This window comes from Lepisosteus platostomus, chromosome 7 (assembly GCF_059453375.1).
Source record: "Lepisosteus platostomus isolate fLepPlt1 chromosome 7, fLepPlt1.hap1, whole genome shotgun sequence".
In the NCBI taxonomy this organism is placed as follows: Eukaryota; Metazoa; Chordata; class Actinopteri; order Semionotiformes; family Lepisosteidae; genus Lepisosteus; species Lepisosteus platostomus.
In genome coordinates, this window is record NC_142617.1 from 39,718,853 (window position 1) to 39,739,477 (window position 20,625).

The 20,625-nt window shown below is 46.6% G+C and overlaps 1 protein-coding gene across 4 annotated transcripts in view; it reads left to right on the forward strand.

Moving 5' to 3' along the window:
- The window catches only part of cry3b (cryptochrome circadian regulator 3b), a 44,513-nt gene that overhangs the window by 16,627 nt on the left and 7,261 nt on the right, over window positions 1–20,625 (forward strand). For all 4 annotated transcript variants that reach the window (XM_088640238.1, XM_088640240.1, XM_088640237.1 and 1 more), the window contains exons 3-12: window positions 7,692–7,800; window positions 8,315–8,457; window positions 8,804–8,988; window positions 9,390–9,478; window positions 9,969–10,109; window positions 10,995–11,306; window positions 12,791–12,942; window positions 19,317–19,519; window positions 19,889–19,990; window positions 20,411–20,512. In XM_088640238.1, the coding sequence (XP_088496364.1) occupies window positions 7,692–7,800; window positions 8,315–8,457; window positions 8,804–8,988; window positions 9,390–9,478; window positions 9,969–10,109; window positions 10,995–11,306; window positions 12,791–12,942; window positions 19,317–19,519; window positions 19,889–19,990; window positions 20,411–20,512 (1,538 nt within the window). The remainder of the gene's footprint in view (window positions 1–7,691; window positions 7,801–8,314; window positions 8,458–8,803; window positions 8,989–9,389; window positions 9,479–9,968; window positions 10,110–10,994; window positions 11,307–12,790; window positions 12,943–19,316; window positions 19,520–19,888; window positions 19,991–20,410; window positions 20,513–20,625) is intronic.

Sequence of the window (20,625 nt, forward strand, 5' to 3'; positions counted from 1 at the left end):
GCTTTTTTTCTGGGACCAATGTTTCAAAGTCTGTTTTTTACAGACATGCAGGGCAAATTAATTTTCAGAAATTAGCATACATACTGAAAGAGGCTTCCATGCAAAACAGTTGGAACTAGCAGTAACTAATGAAGATACTCTTGCAAAAATAGTCTGTTTTTTTTTAACTTATTTTACCCAAAACAGCTTAACATTGTTCCCCGATTGTACAGGTTGGTGTTTTTCAGGAGAAATCGGAGTGAGTGCACATCAGCAACATACTGCCCAGAATTCGAACCCACGACCTTCCAGTGGGAGGTCCAGAGTCTCTAAACAGCTATCACCCACTGCTTCCAGCAGCCATCATGGCAAAATAGTACATTTTTGTTCATGAAGTCCCTTCTGTATTTAGATGTCATTAAACGTTCAGAGAGCCTCCCCTTAAGAAAGATTCAGGCAGAGTCATGTTCTTAACCAACTCCTTGACAAGTGAAGTAATGTAGCCTTGCCATGTGCTCTTGCTGGCTGCACTTTGCATTCTTTCTTTTGTGAGCACCCAAGGAAAAATTTCACTGCACTCAGGTAGGCAAAACGGGACCAACCTTGTTTTCCCAGGGGTGTGTCAAGAGTTCTGGGGGAGTAGGAATAATCATCTTTTGCTTGCCTGACTTCTCGTTCACAGGATGTTTACGCTGGAGGACCGCAGCAACTCTTGTGCATCATAGCAGTAAATCAGTGAGTTGAAAAGTTGTGGCGAAAGCTAAAAATATGTTTTGAAATGTGTTTTCTTAGCAGGAATGCTGAGGAAACTAATCTTATAACTCCAGAGACTTTCAGGGCTGCTGTGAGAGTCCTTTAACCTTTCCCAGCCTCGTGTTTCTAAAGTTGGGCTCATTCCTAGGTAAGAGGGTGCTTGAGCTCCATGTGACAACTGGAGGGGTCTCGAGCAGGTCAGCGAGAGACATGATTGTGCACACACGTGCAGGTATCGTTTAAGAAAGTGTCCCCATAGAGACAGTAACTCCAGACTGACAAAAAGGGACATCCCTACTCTGTTAATTACTTTTTGTATACATTATCTTTACAGATCTACCCATCTTGTTTAAATTCTGTACTTTGGTCTTGAAGTATGAAATAGTAAGTTACAACTCCTTACTAGGTCTTGGGTAGATATTCGGATAATGAGAAAGAGGCACTGTGAGACAATCTGCACAAGACCAATTGATAAATCTAAAACTAACCTGTGCCTTTAAAAATTTCAGTGTACCTGAACATTTGGTATTTAGTAGAATAGAGTGGTAAATCAAAAAAGAGAGTCAATGGGAGATCCACATGACCACAGAAATAAAACATTTGTGTGTGTGCGCATGCACAGTGACTTTGTCCCAGGATTGGGAACACGGGCAGCTTTGTAAATCTTTCAGTAATCGGGGCTTGTGGCGGCAGAGAGTCACGGTCGAGCACGCGATCAGAAAGTAGAGCTGTCTGTCACTTTCCCTCAGCCGTTGGGGAGAAGGGGGTTGATCACCCTGTAAGCGCATAGTGTCCTGCTGGGGCTTTGCATTGCAGTCTAGACTGTGGGTCAGCAGCATGCAGCTCAGGCCCACTGCTGTCTGATACCCCCCCCTTTCATTGATTGACCTTCAGATCTCCCTGACCAGCATGGACAGGCCAGTCCTTCAAGGGCATCATCTTCTGCTTTGTGTTCCACCTGAGCTCCACATTAAATCACTACCTAATCACTAAGGTGTGAGTTTTCTTTCCCAGTTCTTGGGCTCCAGTGCTGTGGCCCTGCAATGAGACACCGAAAACGGATTGGTTCCTTCAGTAGAATAAGAAGTGCAGGACAACGCATGACTATTTTTAAAGCGCAGTTTTCTCTCTGTTTCCTGGGTTCCTGACGGCTTTTAAACTTGCACGTTTTCTGTGCCGTTTCTCTTTGGAACAGCCGCGTTTCTATTTGGAGTTCATTTTCCTTGCCACCTGTTTCCACCTGTGTTAATTAGATGTATTGTACAAATCTGGAATTTGAACATCTGCATCATAGACGCTTGGACTGATTCTTAATACATGCTTCGCCCTTGGTGTCTTATTTTTTTCCTATATATAAAATGTGTGGTTGTGTGTGTATATATACATGCACACCCAGGATGAGCTTAAAATAAGTTTTCCATTGTGCGTGCTGTCATGACCAGAACTCTGTGCTCTGCCAGCTCAGTGGCTCTGTCTGTGAGAGGAGCAGCAGGTCATTTCTAAATTCATTGAAAATGGAAGACAGGGTCACTAGAGAAGACAGCAGATTAAAATGACACCTCTATTCAAATGACCACCTGAGACCACGACCAGCAGTTAGAATCGCTGTATACACTGTGCTATCCCCAGTTTCTTTAGTAACTTTGGTTCCTTCGCATTTTAAAAAAACCCCGAAAACAGGTTATACAAAAAAAAAAGGCTGATGGAGATTTTTTTAGGACTTAACAGCTCTTTCCTGGTACAGCAGTGATGTTGGGAATTGGTAAGGTGGGCCCGGTTCCGTTTTTGGGTCTTGTGGGTGTCTGTTGACAGGTACTGAGTATTGACAGCTGTTGAGTACTGGTGGGAGGTATGAATCAAGCTCCACTGTTTCAGACATTTTGCGTTACCACTGTTGAAGTGTTTTTCTTCAAGATGAAATGCACTAATAGGAGTGCATGTTTTTAACTTTTTTTTTAACCCAGCCACCCCCATTGTGCCTTCAGTTTGAGACCAAGCATTGCGGAATCTGAGGCATCTAAGAAACTTTTCTGATTTTGCAAGACATACAGTATGAAGAGCATAAGGCTTTGGTGACCTGTAAACTTGCATTCTGGAAATGTTCAGATAATATTCTGGGATGATTCTTTTGCTCATGTGTGAAATGCCAAGGGGTATAACTTGCACCAGCAGAATATGGGCATGTTCTTTTTCTATTTATTTTTTTTAACAGGACTGATGTGCTTGTGAAAAAGTGAGATTTCTTACACATGCTTTACCCAAGGCTGCTTGTAGTGGCATTTCTGCCTGGTGTACTTTCTTTCCAAAATACACCCTCGGCAAGCTGACACTCAAAAAAAGTGTCCAGTGTCCTAACTTGTGTTCTCCACAAAAATACAAACTCCTTTTCTGAGAGTGTAAGAGTTAGGATTCTGGAAGGTGTGCTTCGCAATCCATCCTCTTGTTTGATTTGGAGAATCTATGCTGTTTGTACATATCTTTTTTTCTCCCAGTACAGTGTTCTTGTGCTGCTGATGGCTGTGCTGTAACAGTGTGGTCTTCATTTGCTCACACTTCTACATTCATTCATCTGGCAGATGTTTTAACCGGATGTGATTTTGAGTTACTTCTGGTAATGTTGGAAAGAGGGCAGGAAAACTGCAGTAAATGGAAGGTGCAGCGTTAATGAAATGCTGGGATGATGCACAGTGCTAAGGAGTTTCAGTGATGCTTGACAGGAAGTAAGAGCAGAAGAGCATACAAAGTCAGAAAGTGGGGGGTAAGGCAGGCTCTTCTGGGGTCAGGTGTATCCCGAAGGATTTTCCTGCTCCACCTGGAAAAGGACGAGCACGTTTGCAGTTCTGATTGTGGCAGGTCGGCTGTTCCATTTCCACCTGCAGGTCTTGGACATTTGCCATCCCTCCCACTTCAGCAGCCTCCGGTGGACACGTGCCCTGTGATTTTTTTCCCTGTGACGCAGTGCTTGTAGGGACTGTGTCTGGGAATGACCGGTCTCAGCCCCAGGAGATGCCTGGCAGCTTTCTGGTGTTTGATCTTTCTGCAGGACTGTGTGAGCCGCCTTCTGCCGTGAACAGAAGGTGGGGGTTTAACCCGCACAGAAATAGCTAGCATACATCCCCAGGCAGATGGGGCTATGAATGGGCTGCAGTTTCGTGAATGGTAGCTAAACCCAACACGTTGAGCTTTCCGAGAGGCTTGATTGGCTTTAAAAATCTGGATCCTGTACAGCTGAAGGGACTGCTGCTCTCATTTGAGATCAATGAGCCTCTGAGATAAGCTAGTATATTTTAAACTGTGATTTAAACATGCAGACTCCAAGTCCAAGGAACTAATGCTGCAGTTCTGAGGCTAAGAGTAGAGTTTGCCCATATAGTGAAGCCTTATTGTTTTTTACCTAGAGGAGTCCCAAAGCACATTACACTCAAGTACAGCCCCACTGTAAGGGACACCTAGCAAGCCCCATAACATGGCACATCAGGTGGAGAAGCAGCAGACTGCTAGCAGTCAAGGTAGACCAGATTGATACAGCCTGCATTCGTACTATTGTAGCTAGTGCCATTGGTAATTTTTAATTACCACAGTCAAGACCCTTTTTTAGGGTTTCAGACTAAGAACAGTATTTTTGTCCAGCATTCAGCGTGCCAGGTTAGAGTGTCACATACAGGCCCAGCAGCAACCTGATTTTTCCTTGGAGGTGTCTTTTAAGGGTAATGTCAATGCCTACCTTTGCTTATATATAGAGATCTGCTTTCAGGATGGCAGCTGACCTGTAGATTATGATGTAGGCCTGTAGCTAAATAAAACAGGCTTTGGAGATATTAAATAAGGCTCCCGCTGCCATGCCAGTATGATCCATTTCAGGTTTTATAAGATACAGGATTTTGTGCAGCCTGAATTGTTAAAGCACTACACATCTGTGTTTAAGTAGCAGATGGGCTTGATGTTCGGTGTCGAGTGTCAACATGGATAAGAGCTTGCTACATGTCAAGTCTTAAATGACTCAAACTGCCATGCAGTGAGAGTCTTGACTTCATACCTCGTAATATCTTTCTCCAAAGTGAGGATGAGGAAGAACATGTAGATGACCATCCTGTTAATGTTCACCTTCCAAACTCGAGCAGGTTCTTTCAGAGCAGACCCTGCAACACGCGCCTACCGCAGGCACATTGGTTTTTTTTTTCCAGTGGCTAAGATCGGATTGACTTTAATTCAATCGATCCCTTTGGATGATGCATTGCGATCTCCTCCTGTTCCAGGAGCACAGCTTGACTGCTCTGGTTTTATTGGAGATCTGGACAGAGCTAGTGAAGGAAGATTGAACACCGCTCCAAAAATAAATGGATAAAACACAATTGAAAGTCCCCGAGGACACGTTCTGGCCTCAAAGCTGTATTCTGTGGTCAATTACAGCTGGACGGGAGTTTCACTATCCATTGAGAGCATACTGCATGTAGTCTGTACTGCCATGGTGTTCATAGGTCGGTTGTCCTGGATTTCCAGTTAATGAAGTGAGATTGGGAGGTAGCTGTCTAGACTAGGGGGACGTGGCATGAAAGAGAGGCGCGTCACTGGCCATTCATCCAAGCTGTGCTCTCTTCACCCACTCCCACAGCCCTTGAGGTCTGGAGTGCAGCAGCAGTGGCTGTCGTTTTGAGATCTGAGCCAGATGTGGCCTTCATGTCATTGCTTCCCAGTGTCAGTAGAGGGCGCTTTAGCTAGCCATCAATTCTTCACAGAGATTTTTTTCCAAAAAGCTTGTAATGGCATCACATTATTACTTCAGCTGTTAATATTTTGAAAAAGACGTTATCCAATGCGACTGTGAAAAAGGGAAAAGTGCAAAAGGATAAAATGGAGAGGACTAACATGTTCACAATAATGCACAAAGCTACCACAATTCTTACAGTAATACAGTGATTCCTAAGCTCTAGAAGGACAGTTTACAATACCACCCTCTGGCCAAGAGCCAGTTGAATTGATTACCCATCCATCCATTACTAGAAAGTGGCTTATTCCTGCTACGTGTTGCTGCAACCTGGTCTGCCAGTCCATTGCTGGGCACACAAGCTCAAATTTGAGATGCCAGTTAACCTTTGAAACGGGGTCTTTTGAAAGGTTTGGGGGACACCAAAGCACCTGAAAAAAACGTGGAGTGGGGCATAACATGTGAACTCCACAGAGGTTGCCCAGTCCAGACTCAAACCCAAGTTTGAAGTGCGTCACTATGCTTCTCTTTGTTACTGGACACTAGGGATCCACTGGTCGAAGGCAGGGAATGTGGCACCTTGAGCAAGAAGAGAATGAAATGCCGTATTATGGAGCTGCAGAGGAGCAAGTGTGCTGATTTTAGACCTGCTGTACACACTAACTTAGTGGAAGGTTTCCAAGGTCCTCCAGTGCTTGTGCTGCTCTGCCTTTTTATTCCTAAATCTGAGACAAACAGCCCGATTGCATCACTACATGTTTTGTTCAATTAATTAACAGAACGCTTTCCTCGTATTGGATTTATTACTGAAAGGTCAGGGTTTGTTAAAAGGAACAAAAACACTTGAAGATTAAATAGATGGGAGAGTAAACAACAGATTATTGCTTTAAATATGAAACGTTTGGAGCTTGATCGTATGGGATGCTTCGGGGAAAAAGCAGGGCTCCGTTGTGAGACGCAATGTTTTTATGCAGGTGCTGGTAGTACTGTAGTGTGGCTTCCCTCTGCTGGTTGCTGGTGGTACTGCAGCATGTTTATTTGCAGCACCTGAAAAAAAAAGTTCTGCATGAAATCCTAATAGAACTCCGGGGAAAATCTTCAGACTGCTTTTTTAGTTTAAATTCAATCCCCTTTTTTTAATGGTACTGAATCCGAACACAAGCAAGTGGGTGTTTATGCATATATGTATATTTCTGAATGGGAAAGGGCAAAGATCCCTCATATCTTGGCCATTTAAGTTTTAAACTTGAGCGCCTGTGCTATTTCAGAGCATTACGTCTTTGGAACTAATGTGGTAAATAACGGAAGGTAGCGATTTCCTGTGGTCCCTGTATGACGCTGAGAACCAATTAGAGATCGCATTTGGACGGTCAGTGGCTGCCTGTTTCTAATAAAGACGCAGGCTAAAAATGGCAGGATGGTAAGGTAGCTCTGCAGGAATGGAAGGAGTGCATCCAGCGCTGTGAATATTAATGTTCTTGTGACGCACATCTATCTCGCTGGGAGCCGGTTGAAAGAGACCCAGCTGTGCGGAGACGCAGGAGACATGACGGCTCCAGTTCAGCCTTGCAGAACGCCTGCGCTCGCACCCACGACGCACTTCAGCCACCCACGTGCCGAGGGGGGAGTTGTTTTCCTCTCTCGTCCTCTCGTTTGCTCTGATTGTTGTTCCTGTTTTGCATCTCGGCAGCAGGCAGTGGGAGGAAGCACTGTGTGGGAGAGACTCTACTTAGGCTTTCATTTTGAAAGCCTTTTGTCAAAAGTTTTAAATGGGGGGGGGGGAGGAAAAATAGTCTTTTTTTTCCAAGTTTCTTTAATACTACTTCTGTTCCAAAGAACCGACCAAATTTCACATCCGCCTTGCACTCACTTTCCTCACTTCAGCAAGTGAAGTCTGTGCTGTTGTCTCGGGAAGCAAACTCAGGAGTTCCCCTCTCTCAATACTCTCAGGACCCTCGACCAATTATCTGCTGCTGCTTTCACCAAAGACTCCCATTGCGTGGCCCTTCAATCCTTCTCATGTTATATGAAGGGCAGGTTCGTTAATAAGCCAGTGCCTGGTACAGATGGCTGCATTTGGTAAACTTGGATTATTATACATGTGAACTCATCCAGGTTGCCTTTCTGTGTCATTTGTAAAAGCTGTTGCATCCTGTGAACACACTGGTGAGCCGGTGGAAGTGTTTGACGCAGAAATGGACAGAGCAAAGGGGAACTGAAGTAATTTAAAGCCATTTTTCTGCTATCGTTTCAGGTTCCTCTTACAGTGCCTGGAAGACCTTGATGCCAACCTTCGAAAACTCAACTCGCGCCTCTTCGTCATTCGGGGACAGCCTGCCAACGTGTTCCCCCGGCTCTTCAAGGCAAGTACCCTGTCCCCAGCCCCTCGAGCAATGTCAGGGCAAGGAGCAGCCCACGAGCGTTTGGTTAAAGGGAGGCTTACTGCTTCCAGTTACGGGCCAGCAAGCTTCGCAGACATGAGCTTTACAAGCATCCCTAAGATAGTAAAGAGAACATCATTCTTTTGAGTTTTTAAAATTTCGAGGTATAGTTTGAGCACTTTTTCTTACAGAATTATAACTGAGAAATGAGGAGCATCAAATCCTACTGCCCTTTATATACTCAGCACATCTCTAATTAAACCAATGAGAATGTCCAATAAATGCTTTACCAGTAATTCACAAATTAACACCCAGTGTGCCTATTTACAATGGCAGGTTGGTTGTTACTGCAGTCCCTTCATTTACTAGGCTGCCAGACTTGTCTTGCACATGAGTGGGATGCTACTTAGGAGCCATCGTTCTGACTGAAATGTTTGAAGGCAACTTTAGGATTGACTGACTTGACATCCCTGTCTGCCCTCTCCCTCATGGACAGGAGTGGAAAATCTCCCGCTTGACCTTTGAGTACGACTCTGAGCCCTTCGGCAAGGAGCGCGATGCTGCCATTAAGAAGCTGGCGATGGAGGCGGGGGTGGAGGTGATCGTGAAGATCTCCCACACGCTGTACGACCTGGACAGGTGAGATGCTCCCACAGACTAGGTCCATGTTGATGATGGATTCACAAACCCCATAGCTGGGATCCTTTTTTCCTGATAGTGTGCTGTTCCAGGCTTCAGTTAGTGTTAACATACAATGAGGTAGAGTTTTAATGTTGAGAAGGTTGTCAAGTCAGTGCTGAGCTGGTGATCCTGCCCAAGCAGTAATTCTTTATTACTCATTTATTATTAATTTATTCCTTGACTTTTGGGCCTGTAAACTTGGCTTGGCCGCTGCGCCGTGCTGTACGCCCGCTGTGTCTGGCTTGGCCTCTGTGCTGTGTTGTGCTATATTTGTGCATTCAGCCCATCTAACTCCACATTCCAGAATCATCGAGCTGAATGGGGGGCAGCCCCCACTGACGTACAAGCGTTTCCAGACCCTGATCAGCCGCATGGACCCCCCCGAACTGCCTGTGGATCCCCTTTCAGAGGTCTTCATGGGGAAGTGCGTCACCCCAGTCTCAGACGACCATGGAGACAAATATGGGGTGCCTTCGCTAGAGGAGCTAGGTGAGGTGTCAACCAATAAGGTGCCCAGACAGCCCTCTTGAACATTTAAGGACTGATTTATTGAAATATTGGGTAGGTCTTAGAACTGTTTAGGTTTGCTTTTAAAGAGGGTGAACGTGTAAATTACATGTATAATTACACAGTTTTTACATCTTTGAATGTAACCTGTCTTACAGTAAGAGAGTGGTCTCATTCATGGGCTTGGGTACAGTCAGTAGAAAAACATGCACGTCCATGTACTGTGTAATACCTGTTTCAAGGTGGAAAATCTGGCTTGCTAGATTTCTTTGGGAACTCTTTTCCTTCTGTGTGATTGTTCTCCTTAATGAGGATAGAGAACAGTTTTCTGTTATGCGAGTATGGTGCTTCAGGGGGGTTCTCTGATTTGTCTTGTGCTTCAGGGTTCGACACAGAAGGCCTGCCTTCAGCTGTGTGGCCTGGAGGAGAGACCGAGGCCTTGACCCGGATAGAGAGACACCTGGAGAGGAAAGTAAGTGTCTGTCAAATCCAGTGTCGAAAACCAGTGTCCATTCCTTTGGGAACTGTCAGGAGGCGCACTTCTGAGATTGGTGGTTAAACATCAGCACTGTGACACAAAACGCATTTAGCAGAGGACTGGAAAATGATGTACTTTTCATTCAGCTCCATTTCCTATGTGAGCGCCAGTTTAGGTAGTGTAGAAAATTCCCCTGGATCTTCAGAAAAATGTGATGCTTTTATCCACTCATTTTGCGCCCATATGTAGAGCTGGGTATTGTACTGGGTGAAGTCCCTTGCTCAGGGTTACAGCAGCAGTGTCCAGAGCTCTAGCCACACCTCAGTGCTACCCTTTTTTATAAGAATTGGCATTTATCTAGCCATGTCCTAATGTTTTTGATCTCTTTTTATCACTCTGGCTCTTTCAGAATGAGTCTCACATCTGCACTGGAAGTGTCCCATGGTGATAACATTAATTTCTCTCTTCCCGCTGTCTCTTTCAGGCCTGGGTTGCCAACTTCGAAAGACCAAGAATGAATGCCAACTCCCTGCTGGCCAGCCCTACCGGCCTTAGCCCTTACCTGCGTTTCGGCTGCCTCTCCTGCCGCCTCTTTTACTTCAAACTCACCGACCTCTATAGAAAGGTAAGGGGGAGGCCAGGTGGTCATTGTGAGGGAGGACTTGTTCTCAAATGCTGTGGGCAATAAGGGATGAGTGTTTGTTCTGTTAATGCACCTGGTCCTGTAGAATGGAAACATTTCTGGATGTGAAGGGTCAGAGTGACTAGCTACGTGGAGGCAATCGTGATTCTGACACTCAGATACTTGTGCCTACTTGCATCTTCTAGAAGCCAAACTACAGAGAAGCTGTGTAGTAGGACTGCTCTTTTTAAATAGGTTCTAGGTGTCCATGCGTTTTCTAAACAAAAGAGGAAATTGATGCCAAGAGGATTTAACAGGAAGAAGAGCAGCTCAAGCTTACGCTGTGCTGATCTTAGTGTGAACACATGGGAACAATTCAGCCTGTTGGACTTGGCGTTGAGGTTTTGTGGGTTGGGTTAGTTAATCCCAACCCAAATTAGAAATCGAAAGGGGGAGGCCAACATGGTCACCCTGTGTTGGCCATCTAATAGAGATGCTCACTCCAATCGCTATCAGACGCCTGTAACCAGGGCATCACTAGTTTGGCAGGCTAGTTGACTAGTTTGGGTGATCGGTTTTGGGGCGATTGTATTCGGAGTTGCTCAAGAGCAGACACATGTTGGCATGGAATTAGCTGACCGGTATTACCACTGAAACAGTGACCCCTGCTGGCAACCTTGGCGAATGCTATGCTGCCCTTCTTATAAGTTGCAAGCTGATGAGCTGATTTGATGGCTGAGCAGGTCAGAGGAGCTTCTCTGCCCTTCCTTGCTCTTCCTGCAGGGATGCAGGAGTCGGTACGGTGACCTGAGAGTAAAAAAAGAACTGTCCTAATTTTTAAAAACGAAGAGAAGGATGGGTTATGCATTTTCCCCTTGTCTCCCTCAGGTGAAGAAGAACAGCTCTCCACCCCTCTCTCTGTACGGGCAGCTCCTGTGGCGGGAGTTCTTCTATACGGCAGCTACCACCAACCCGCGCTTCGACAAGATGGAGGGCAACCCCATCTGCGTGCGCATCCCTTGGGACCGCAACTCCGAAGCTTTAGCCAAGTGGGCCGAAGCCAAGACTGGTTTCCCCTGGATCGACGCCATCATGACCCAGCTCAGGCAGGAGGGCTGGATTCACCACCTGGCCCGGCACGCGGTGGCCTGCTTCCTGACCCGGGGGGACCTGTGGATCAGCTGGGAGGAGGGCATGAAGGTACTGGCTGGACTGCATAGGGTTATGGGAAATAGGGGTACCAGTATGGTACCTTAGTCCTGATCTTTGGGGGAGGCACAAGGCTTTGTAGTTCTCTTTAAAGTTTGACCAGTAAGGCAACCATGACCACTTCATCACGTGGCAGAACAGGTGTCAGTGCGCTGCTAGGGCTCTTGATTGGCATCATTTGACCTTCGATCTTGGCATCTCCTGCAACTGAGGTACCTGCAGGCTTGCGGTGATGTCAAGGAAGTATGTGCCGCTCCTCACATTTTTAAGAACACAGCTGTAAGGCACTTTGGGTTTTGCAGAGTGCAATGTGTGGGCTGGGTGAAGTCTATCTCATACTGCATATTCATCGCTGCTGTCAAGTGAAATGTACGAGAATTGTCTGTTTCTAAACCAAGTGGGTATAAGTATATAGTGGGTATATATATATAATGAAAATCAAATAACTTCATTTCCACTCAGTGAAGTTTCCTTAGTTTCATACGTAGAAGGTATACAGTCAGGACCTTCATAAACCTTAAGCATTCAGAAGTCTCATAGAAACAGGTTCAAATCGAGAGGAAACCTTTCATTTTCACATTAAAAAGCGTATCCGTGTCTGTGTCCACTACTGTCTTAGCCTGAGCTACAGGTGATGAAGTAAGTTATACATCGCTTAGAATATTTCTGTGCAACACGTGAAAGTCCTTTTTAGGCAGCAACAGTGAATGATTTCTATAAAATCATTACCAGCTCAAGAACTCTGGAGGAGGACTATCAGTCCACCTGAATTGGACACATGGAGGGGTGGCGCAGTGGTTAGAATTGTTGCCTCTTGGCACTGGGGCCCTGGGTTCAATTCCAGACCTAGGGTGCTATCTGTGTGGTGTTCGTATATTCTCCCTGTTGAGAGACCTCCGGGTGCTCTGGTTTACTCCTTCAGTCCAGAACATACTGGTAGGCTAATTAGCTTCTGGGAAAATTGGTCTTAATGTGATTGTGTTTGTGTGTCTGTGCCTGCATGTTTAACCTGTGATGGACTGGTGTCCCATCCAGGTTGTACCCTGCCTTGTGCCCATTGCTTGCTGGGATAGACCCCAACTCTGGCACAACCCTGTATTGGAAGAAACAGTTAGAAGATGGGCAGGTGGATAGGCGCATGTAGGGTTTTCCAATCCATCTGAAGCTTTTTAGGAGTAATTTAGACCTGAATAGCAGACACCAGGATTAGGCTGGGGCCACATGTTTTATGCACCTAGTTTGGGAAAACAACAGTCTTTACACCAGTACTGTAGAAAGTCACCTGTGTCCCTTTCATGACTGCAGCTCCTTGAGAGAAATGGGTTTTACTGGCCATGCTGCCCAGAGATGGATGATCTTTGCGAAGGAGAGTGATGGAAGGGCGAGGGTACCCCATCTCCCATGCCGTGGTAGTAGCTCCAGTATTGGAGACCTCTGTGTGAGCCTGGTTTCCTCCATGTTGCCCCCCCCCCCAGGTGTTCGAAGAGTTGCTGCTGGACGCAGACTGGAGCGTGAATGCTGGGAGCTGGATGTGGCTGTCGTGCAGCTCCTTTTTCCAGCAGTTTTTCCACTGCTACTGTCCCGTGGGCTTCGGGCGCAGGACAGACCCCAACGGCGACTACATCAGGTGGGTTGCTTTCCCTTTGGACGTACGGAGTCCACCCGCCTGCTTGTACCTGCACTGCTGCTGCTCGCCACCCGCCGCGGGACTCGGCTTCGGGCGTCCAAACAGCACCTCCAGCCCCCCACCGCCACCGCCAAAAACCACCACCCGACCAAGCACACGTTGGCAACCGTACACGCTCCAGCAGCTCGACAAGCACCACGCGAGAGTGCGCTAGAAACACAAAATCTACTCCGCTTACCTGCATCGGAGCAGCCGAGCCGTTTTAATTACTGTAAACGACGTGCTGACATGCTGAACAGCTAAGCTGTCCTGTGTGTGTCCGGGAAAAGGGATCGTTTTACCTCAGGGCTGTGAAGGACAGGTGCTCGTCCTGGCAGTTTCAGTTGCAAGATTTTTTTTTTCCCCTGTGTTTGATGTTACAGGTGACACAGTGTGGGTCTTTTGAAATTGATTTTTTTAGGACGTTCCACGCGTTTCCAGTTTCCTCGGCTTGCAACAGTTTGCAGTTTGAATAAAAGGGGCTAGTCCGTTATTCGCTTTATCTTCCAAGACATGCTTTTGTGGAAGCACATTGTCCGTGTATTTAGGCTAGAGGTGTTTGTCCGAGCTACTGTGAGGGAAAAACAGGAAAGACTAGTAACACAAACTCATTTGTCACACTTTTCTGATGCAAGTCTTGTAGCGTTCCACCTGAATTTAATCGTACGTGACGCAGCTGAGCGTTAGGACTACAGATTTTCGAATCGTGTAGCTGTAAATATTTGTGAACGTGTGGCAGCTACAGAGGTTGTTCGGTGCACTGAAAGTTGCTTGTATTGGAGGAGAAAGTTCTAAGGAAGGGGGTTATTCTGAGCAGAGGAATGTGAGGATTAATGCTCTTAAATGTCAGTTCTGTATAGGAAACACCTGCATACTAAGAAAAGTTGGGGGTCATTTCGTTTACATTACAAATCGGACACGGGCTTTAAACTCGTTTGAGAAACTCTTGTTAACAGTATGGGATCGCCAGGTATCCTTTAACATACCAATCGTTTTCGTCATTGGATCACATTACAGAGTCACTCATGATACGAATGCAGTCTGTCGTGGCTGTGGTGCAGTAGGACCTTCGGCTCCAGTGAGGGAATAGGGGCATTTCTAAGCAGGTTTTAGGAGGACATTTCCCGAGACTCTGGCTTTGAGAGCGGAGAAACGGCGGCTTGTTCCTTCGGCATGGAAGAGCAACATGCCAGAGCCACTGGGAATGTCGCGAGCCCCTGTGAGCCTGAGAGGACAGTGTAAGTGGAGGTCGCGCCAAGGTAAGTGCAGCTCAGTGTGTCTAACAAGTGTGTGTGAAGTCTGTGCAACCACACGGAAACTACACACCAAAACAGAGTCGGTGGTGTTACGTAAAGGAACCCACAGAAAAAGCTCAAGTCCACTGTTCAGTGAGTGAAGAAGCACAAATTAAGCTGAAATCTCTGGTGCCAGGCTTAGTCAAATCGCGATCTTTTTCCCTCTTAACATTTTTTTTTCTTGTAAAACCTTGATTTTATTCAGGTTGCAAACATACTTAAAATAGGACCGTAGGCAAGGCTACTGAATTATCGGATCTCAAGCATCTAAGGAGCTGACTTGGGGCCTTAACCCTTTATGGCCTGAATTCTTGTTATTGTGTAAGTTGTAGGATTTCAGAAATCATACTTTTTCTATTGGGAGGACTTTCCCAAAAGGCCTCTTGCCCACGAAGGCTTAAAGGTTAACTGCCCAAGCTAATTGACAACACTTACTCATTTTCCAAGAACAGTTTGGCTGATAAGCATATAAGGACCGATTTTGTATTTCCATTTTGGATGGCTGCTGTAGCCCAGCCAGTAAAGGTGCTCACCTGGAAATGCAGGTTGAGTTCTTGGGGTTCAGACGCCACAGGTTCGACCCCGGGTCACGTCACTAGCTGACTGACCAGGATTCCCAGAGCAGTTGGGCACAGGGCCATTTAGCAAAGATGGATATCGGTCAGGCAGACTTCTCACAGATCTCTGCGCGGAGACCTCCTGCAGCGCCTGGGGAAGGGTGTCCCTCCAGTTGGGCGCTGGCGAGCTTCACGGTTCACCATGCAGTGAATAGATCTGCAGTTGGGCATGTCGGAGGAGTGTCTTGTTCTCTCTTGTGCAGGCAGCAGGAGTCGATACCAGAGAGCCATGTCTTCAAACAATTGCAGATTCAAATTTGGGGTAGTGTAGAAATAAAACTGATTCCAAATAAAAATTAACAGAAGTATGTATTTATAAGAGCTGTTAGGGTTAAATCGAAAAGCTTTATTTTAGAATAATCATCATATAAAAGTTCATTTCATGGTATCGAAACTCGGTGATCTATTTGGTTTTCCCTGTGATGGTCACCTGAGAAACCATATTAGTTGCAGCAAGTAGCTTTAGAATTTGGGTCCATGAGGGACTCGATAAAGGTAATCTACTACACCACTGTACTGACAGCTCATTTCTGCTGTTCTTAATGTGGGGTTCTGGGAATGAGTGAAACGTTCAGCTTTTCCCGTCTCCTGTTAAATTGTAATTGGTTGCTTTTAGGACGAGAGCTATTCAGGACTGAAGCTTATGGAAGCCTGTCAGCCGTGAAGCAGGTTTAAGCGTTTTCACTGCACAATGCGGTGGTCTGTTCTTGAGGTATAGTGGTTTCTTGATTTATCGAAAGGGATTTTAACTGCTTGGTGAGGAAGTGAAAAACCTGCCTTCTCGAGAGAGAACACAGGGGGCTGAGGTGAGACAAATGAGCCTGGCACGAATAACACTGCAGTGCTTCTTTTTGTGTCTGGACTGCCTTTTTAAACGATCATAAAGGTTTATGTAAAACTAGCGGTGTGTATATCATTTTGCTGAATTGTGGCTTTACTGTTTTAGGGATATATGGTGATTTACGAATAACGTTGCCTCTTAGCCGAGTTCGAGTTGGCGGGTTTGGAATATTCCCAGCAAAAGGGTTCCGGTCCCTTTCGATCAAACAAGAGGCTATCCAGCCGCAAAAGCAGACGATTGCATTACACAGCAAAAGCGCTCGACTGGTTTCGTGGTTAGCAGGTTTCTGTGCTTGCGTTTGTGGATTGCTGTCGTCTCAGAAGCGATCAATGACCGTTTTAAGGGCTTGGAGCGAACCTGAACCTCTTACTCAGCCCTGAGTTTGGATTGGGTTTGGGTGGGGGTGGGGGGACGGGCTGGGGGGGTTCACTTCCTCTTTGCCTTGTAACACGTTGTTAGTAGGATCTCCGTAGCCCTCAAAGCAGACAGGACTTCGAGTTTAAACCTCGCCTTTCGCCGCTCCGCGTCACCACACAGCCATGGTTGGGGTTCTGGTAGGTGGACGAGTAGGTAGGTGACTTTCCCTGTTCAGAATTCCAAAACCGACCTTGATGTGACCTCACGCCCAAAGCTGAGTGCCCTGCTCCTAAAAGCTGTCACACACAGGATCCTTCTGACTGTTTCACTTCCATAGGTCCAAACTGGTGAGTTCTTGCCATAGTGTGTCAAACCAGCCAGTCAGATGGCAGTAAGGCTGTGATGTAATTTTCTGCATTCAGAGTACGTATACTGCACACTAGTTGGAGAAAACTGGAGCAAAATCTCAAGTCAATTTTGCAAGTACCTGCTGTAAAATAATGGAATCTCATCCTTGCATAGATGCAGGACTAAAAATACAGCAACTTGAAACTTCTGAGCACAGAGTATCTTGCAGGCAACATTGACTGCGATCAAGAGAGCAGCGACTGAATGGATCCGGTGTGCGAGGGCCTTCACTAATGCAGTAGTACTGCTGAACTGGGCTGTCCAGAATAGCTTCCATGGTTTGCTGAATTTCATGTTATGTAATGCTGATTTCACCCTTACATTGCACTTTAAAAAAAAAAATCTCAAAGCGGACAATGACTTTTTCAGCACATGGGCCCGGATTCATGCAAATGTGTGTGCGCCTCTGGTCTCTGGATTTGTGGTAGTGTTCTCCTGCTCCCCCAATTGCTATGAAATTGTGCTTGTCCAGACTTCCTTTTCAAACCTGTCCACTAGTCCTCAAAGCATGCTGTACATCTCTCCTCTTGTGCCCATCCAAATCCAATCGGATAGTCCCAGGTGGAGCAGTTTACCCCTGGAGAAGGCAATGATGGAAAGCTTCACAGGCGTTGATTTGCCTGTTGGTCCCAGCTGTGGGAAGGATCTTCATTTTCCTTAATTGCCCATTAGGTTTGGTTAGATTGTGTCCCTTCATACTCCCAGAACAAGCATGCTATAATACTTAGTGAAAAGGGACTTATCTGCAGTTTCAGATATGTAGGTAAGAATTGCCCTGACCCTTGCTAGGAACAAGTAGCTTTCAGATGCATGAATGTTAGGATAGGAAAATATGAATTATGCCCATCTGTTCGGCAAAGTCTAGGTCTATTGACAATGCCCAAACTGAGGATCATAGTCTTGAATAGCGATTTTGGCTGCGGTACTGCTGTCAGTCCTCTGTAATGACAGCAGTAGAATGGCTGTCGGTTTGCCAATGGTTCCTCGGGCTCTGATAAATGAATGAGCTGAAGGTCTATATGATTTTCCTCTATACTTGTAACAGTTTTCAAGGCTCTTGTCCTGAAAATTCGAAATTTCATGTCTCTCGCCATTCTTCATTTAAATGGGTTGTCGGTTGCTAAGCTCCAAAACCTGGTAAACAAGGTGCCGATGTCCTGACCTGACTTGAGCCGCAAACTTGGGAGAAAAAACTTTTTTTTTAATTGGCCTGAAGTTCTTCATTGTAGACCAATCAGCTCTGCAGCAATTACAGGAGACATGAAAACACTACTTAAAATCCCCCCACAGGCACAATAACGTCCTGTGTGAAATGACGAGCCTGTTGACCTTAGCCTTGAGAGGCGGTTATGGGGACGAGAGAGTGTGATTATTATTGTGTCTGAGTGCAGCTGATTTGCCTGATCCAAGGGCTCTGCTTCGACACAAAAGTGGAACATGTAGCCTCCCCAGATCACAGAGCAGATGGGTCTGCCTACGCTGGGTTCTCAGTCACTGTTACAGTATTTCTATTAATCAGACGGAGGCTGAGGAGAGAGTTGGTGGCTTAATTAGAAAGCAGACGTCTGAAGGCTTAAAAGCCTTGTTGCAAGCTTGCAGCATTGGTTATGATGACGTGAAATGTTTGTTGCGTCTGCACCAACTTTATTCTTATCTTGTGTAGGAGGAAGAATTCGTGGGAACTTTGCGAATTTTTTTTCCTTAACTTTGTTCTTAATGAAATGGCTTCTTTCTGTTGAATGCCTTCCCCACAGTGGAGAGAATATTAGGTGTCATAGTTAAATGATTGCAGTCCTCTTGTATTGCTTTAATAATGTCTGACCACAGTGATTCTCTTTGCATTGATATTTAGTATGGTTCTGGGCTTTCCTGATGAACAACTTACTTGGAGACCATTCACTTATCTGTCTTTTCCTCCTGCAGAAATTTGTTTTTTTGGTAAATTTTTCCTGTTTTTGTTTACATCAATAATGGTCTCTGACTTGCTGGAATATTAGGCTGCACACTGGTGGCAAGGTACTTGGATAGGGGTGTGGGTGGTGTAGCAGAGAGGGATAAAGTGTCCCCCATCACCCCCTAGCCCAACTAAGGATTGCCTTTACAGTGGACAGGAGGTTTCCATGTCCTTGTGTAATCTGCTACCAATCCAGCACCAGCTACAACTGGTCTGCTGTGCTGCCTGTCCCTTTGGCTTTGGAGAAGAGCATTTAAAACTGAGGGCAGAAGTTACTTTTTTTGCACAGAGTTGTTGGAGTGTGGTACAGGTTTACTAGTTGCAAACTTCAGATCCTAGTGTTGCCAGACTCAGGAGGCCGGAGCTCAACTCAAGCAGTCTCTGCCCCCTTCCCCATTAAGCTGTGTATGAGCTACAGGAGTTTCATACCAGTGCTGACGGAATTTTCCTGTATTGATATATGGTGTACATCATGACTTAGACCTTGGGTTTTGAGCTGTGAGGCCCCTAGCTACGTCACATCCTACCTGGAACTGCAGCTAAGGAGCAGCTGGTAGCCATGCTGGTCCACCTCGTCATGAGCTTCCTGTTGGAAGCACTTCTGCTGCACCAGGAATAAGTCTGGGAGACCCTTTCCTGTGAGATTTCTTTGCCCAGTGCCCAGTATCTTTTATTCATCCCTGCAGCACCATGACCCAGCCCTGGGTGTCTTTCTGTTCGGCCCACACACGAAGCGGAGTAGCCCAGCCGGACTGGACACGGCCCGATAAACGCCCTGCACCAAGCTGCCCACCCCCAGAGTTCTGAGCATCTGTGGTATTTATGATGAGACTCTGCGGTTTAATCTCTCCCTATGCTTGCAGACGATATTTACCTGTTCTCCGAGGTTTCCCTGCCAAGTACATCTACGACCCCTGGAACGCCCCGGACTCGGTGCAGAACGCAGCCAAGTGTGTCATCGGCGTCCATTACCCAAAGCCCATGGTGAACCACGCGGAAGCCAGCCGCCTGAACATCGAGAGGATGAAGCAGATCTACCAGCAGCTGTCTCGGTACCGCGGGCTCGGTGAGAACCTTCGCCACATGCCTGCCCTTGCCTCACCCCCTCCTCTTGAGCGGCTTCTCCTCATGGTGACGGGACTCCCGTCGCGTAGAGATCCGCTCTCGTCTCCGCAAGTGCAAGGAGAACCTCAGTTGTTTGCGGATTTCCAACGACTTTCTCTCTAGAGCTCAAGTTGTTTTTGATGGGTTTGTGCTTTTTGCACTCTTTTATATTACAGCACTTGGTTCATCTGGTTTAAATGGCACCGCGTCTGTTTCGAGGTGCTCGGTAGCTTGTGTGAAATCCGAGGCTAGCACCTCGTGCCGGAGGCTTGTGGGACACGATGCTGACCACACTGATCTGATCACGCTTTGTCTCTCCCTCCCTCGGCAGGCCTGCTCGCCTCAGTGCCTTCCAACCACAACGGCAACGGGAACGGGGGGATGATGGCGTACTCTCCCGGGGAGCAGCAGCCTGCCCACGGCACCGCGTACGGTGAGTGTCCCTCCCCCTCCCCCGTCACAGGGAGAGGAGCTGTCCGCTCGATAGAGGCTCGAGATGCCCATTGATGGAAATGTCAGTCCTGTTCTGGCTTGTAAGAAAAGACATGGCGTGTGCAGGATTGTACATCTGTGCAAGCTTGCGGTTCACTGCAGTGCTATTTTACTCTTGTGTTTTGCATTAATTTCCCTTCACACCGTGTCCTCTTATGGTAGGTCCTTGTAAGAAAGAAAAGGCAAGGGTGCAGATGAATTATGTGGGGTACTGTGTAGAAGGCACAAGCTACGCTAGTCTTTAGACGCTCAGAAAAACAATTGCATTAAATGCATAAGGACACAGATGGAGAATTGCTCCGGGCTTTGGTGGTGCCCAGGTTGCCCCGACGAGCTCTGCCCTACCTTGCTCTCTCCACAGGGGCAGCGCCAGGCAGTTCTGTAGCAAGTGGGAACGGGAGCAGCAGTATTCTCTTGAACTTCGACGGCGAAGAGCAGCCTGGACCAAGTGGAGTGCATCATGGTGAGGGCGCAGCATGCAGTCACACCCTCGCGAGCGCGCTGCTTTTCTGTTTGAATCAACGTCAAACGAATGAAGTTTGTTAAATGGAATTGGTCATGCTGCCTCTATTGGGT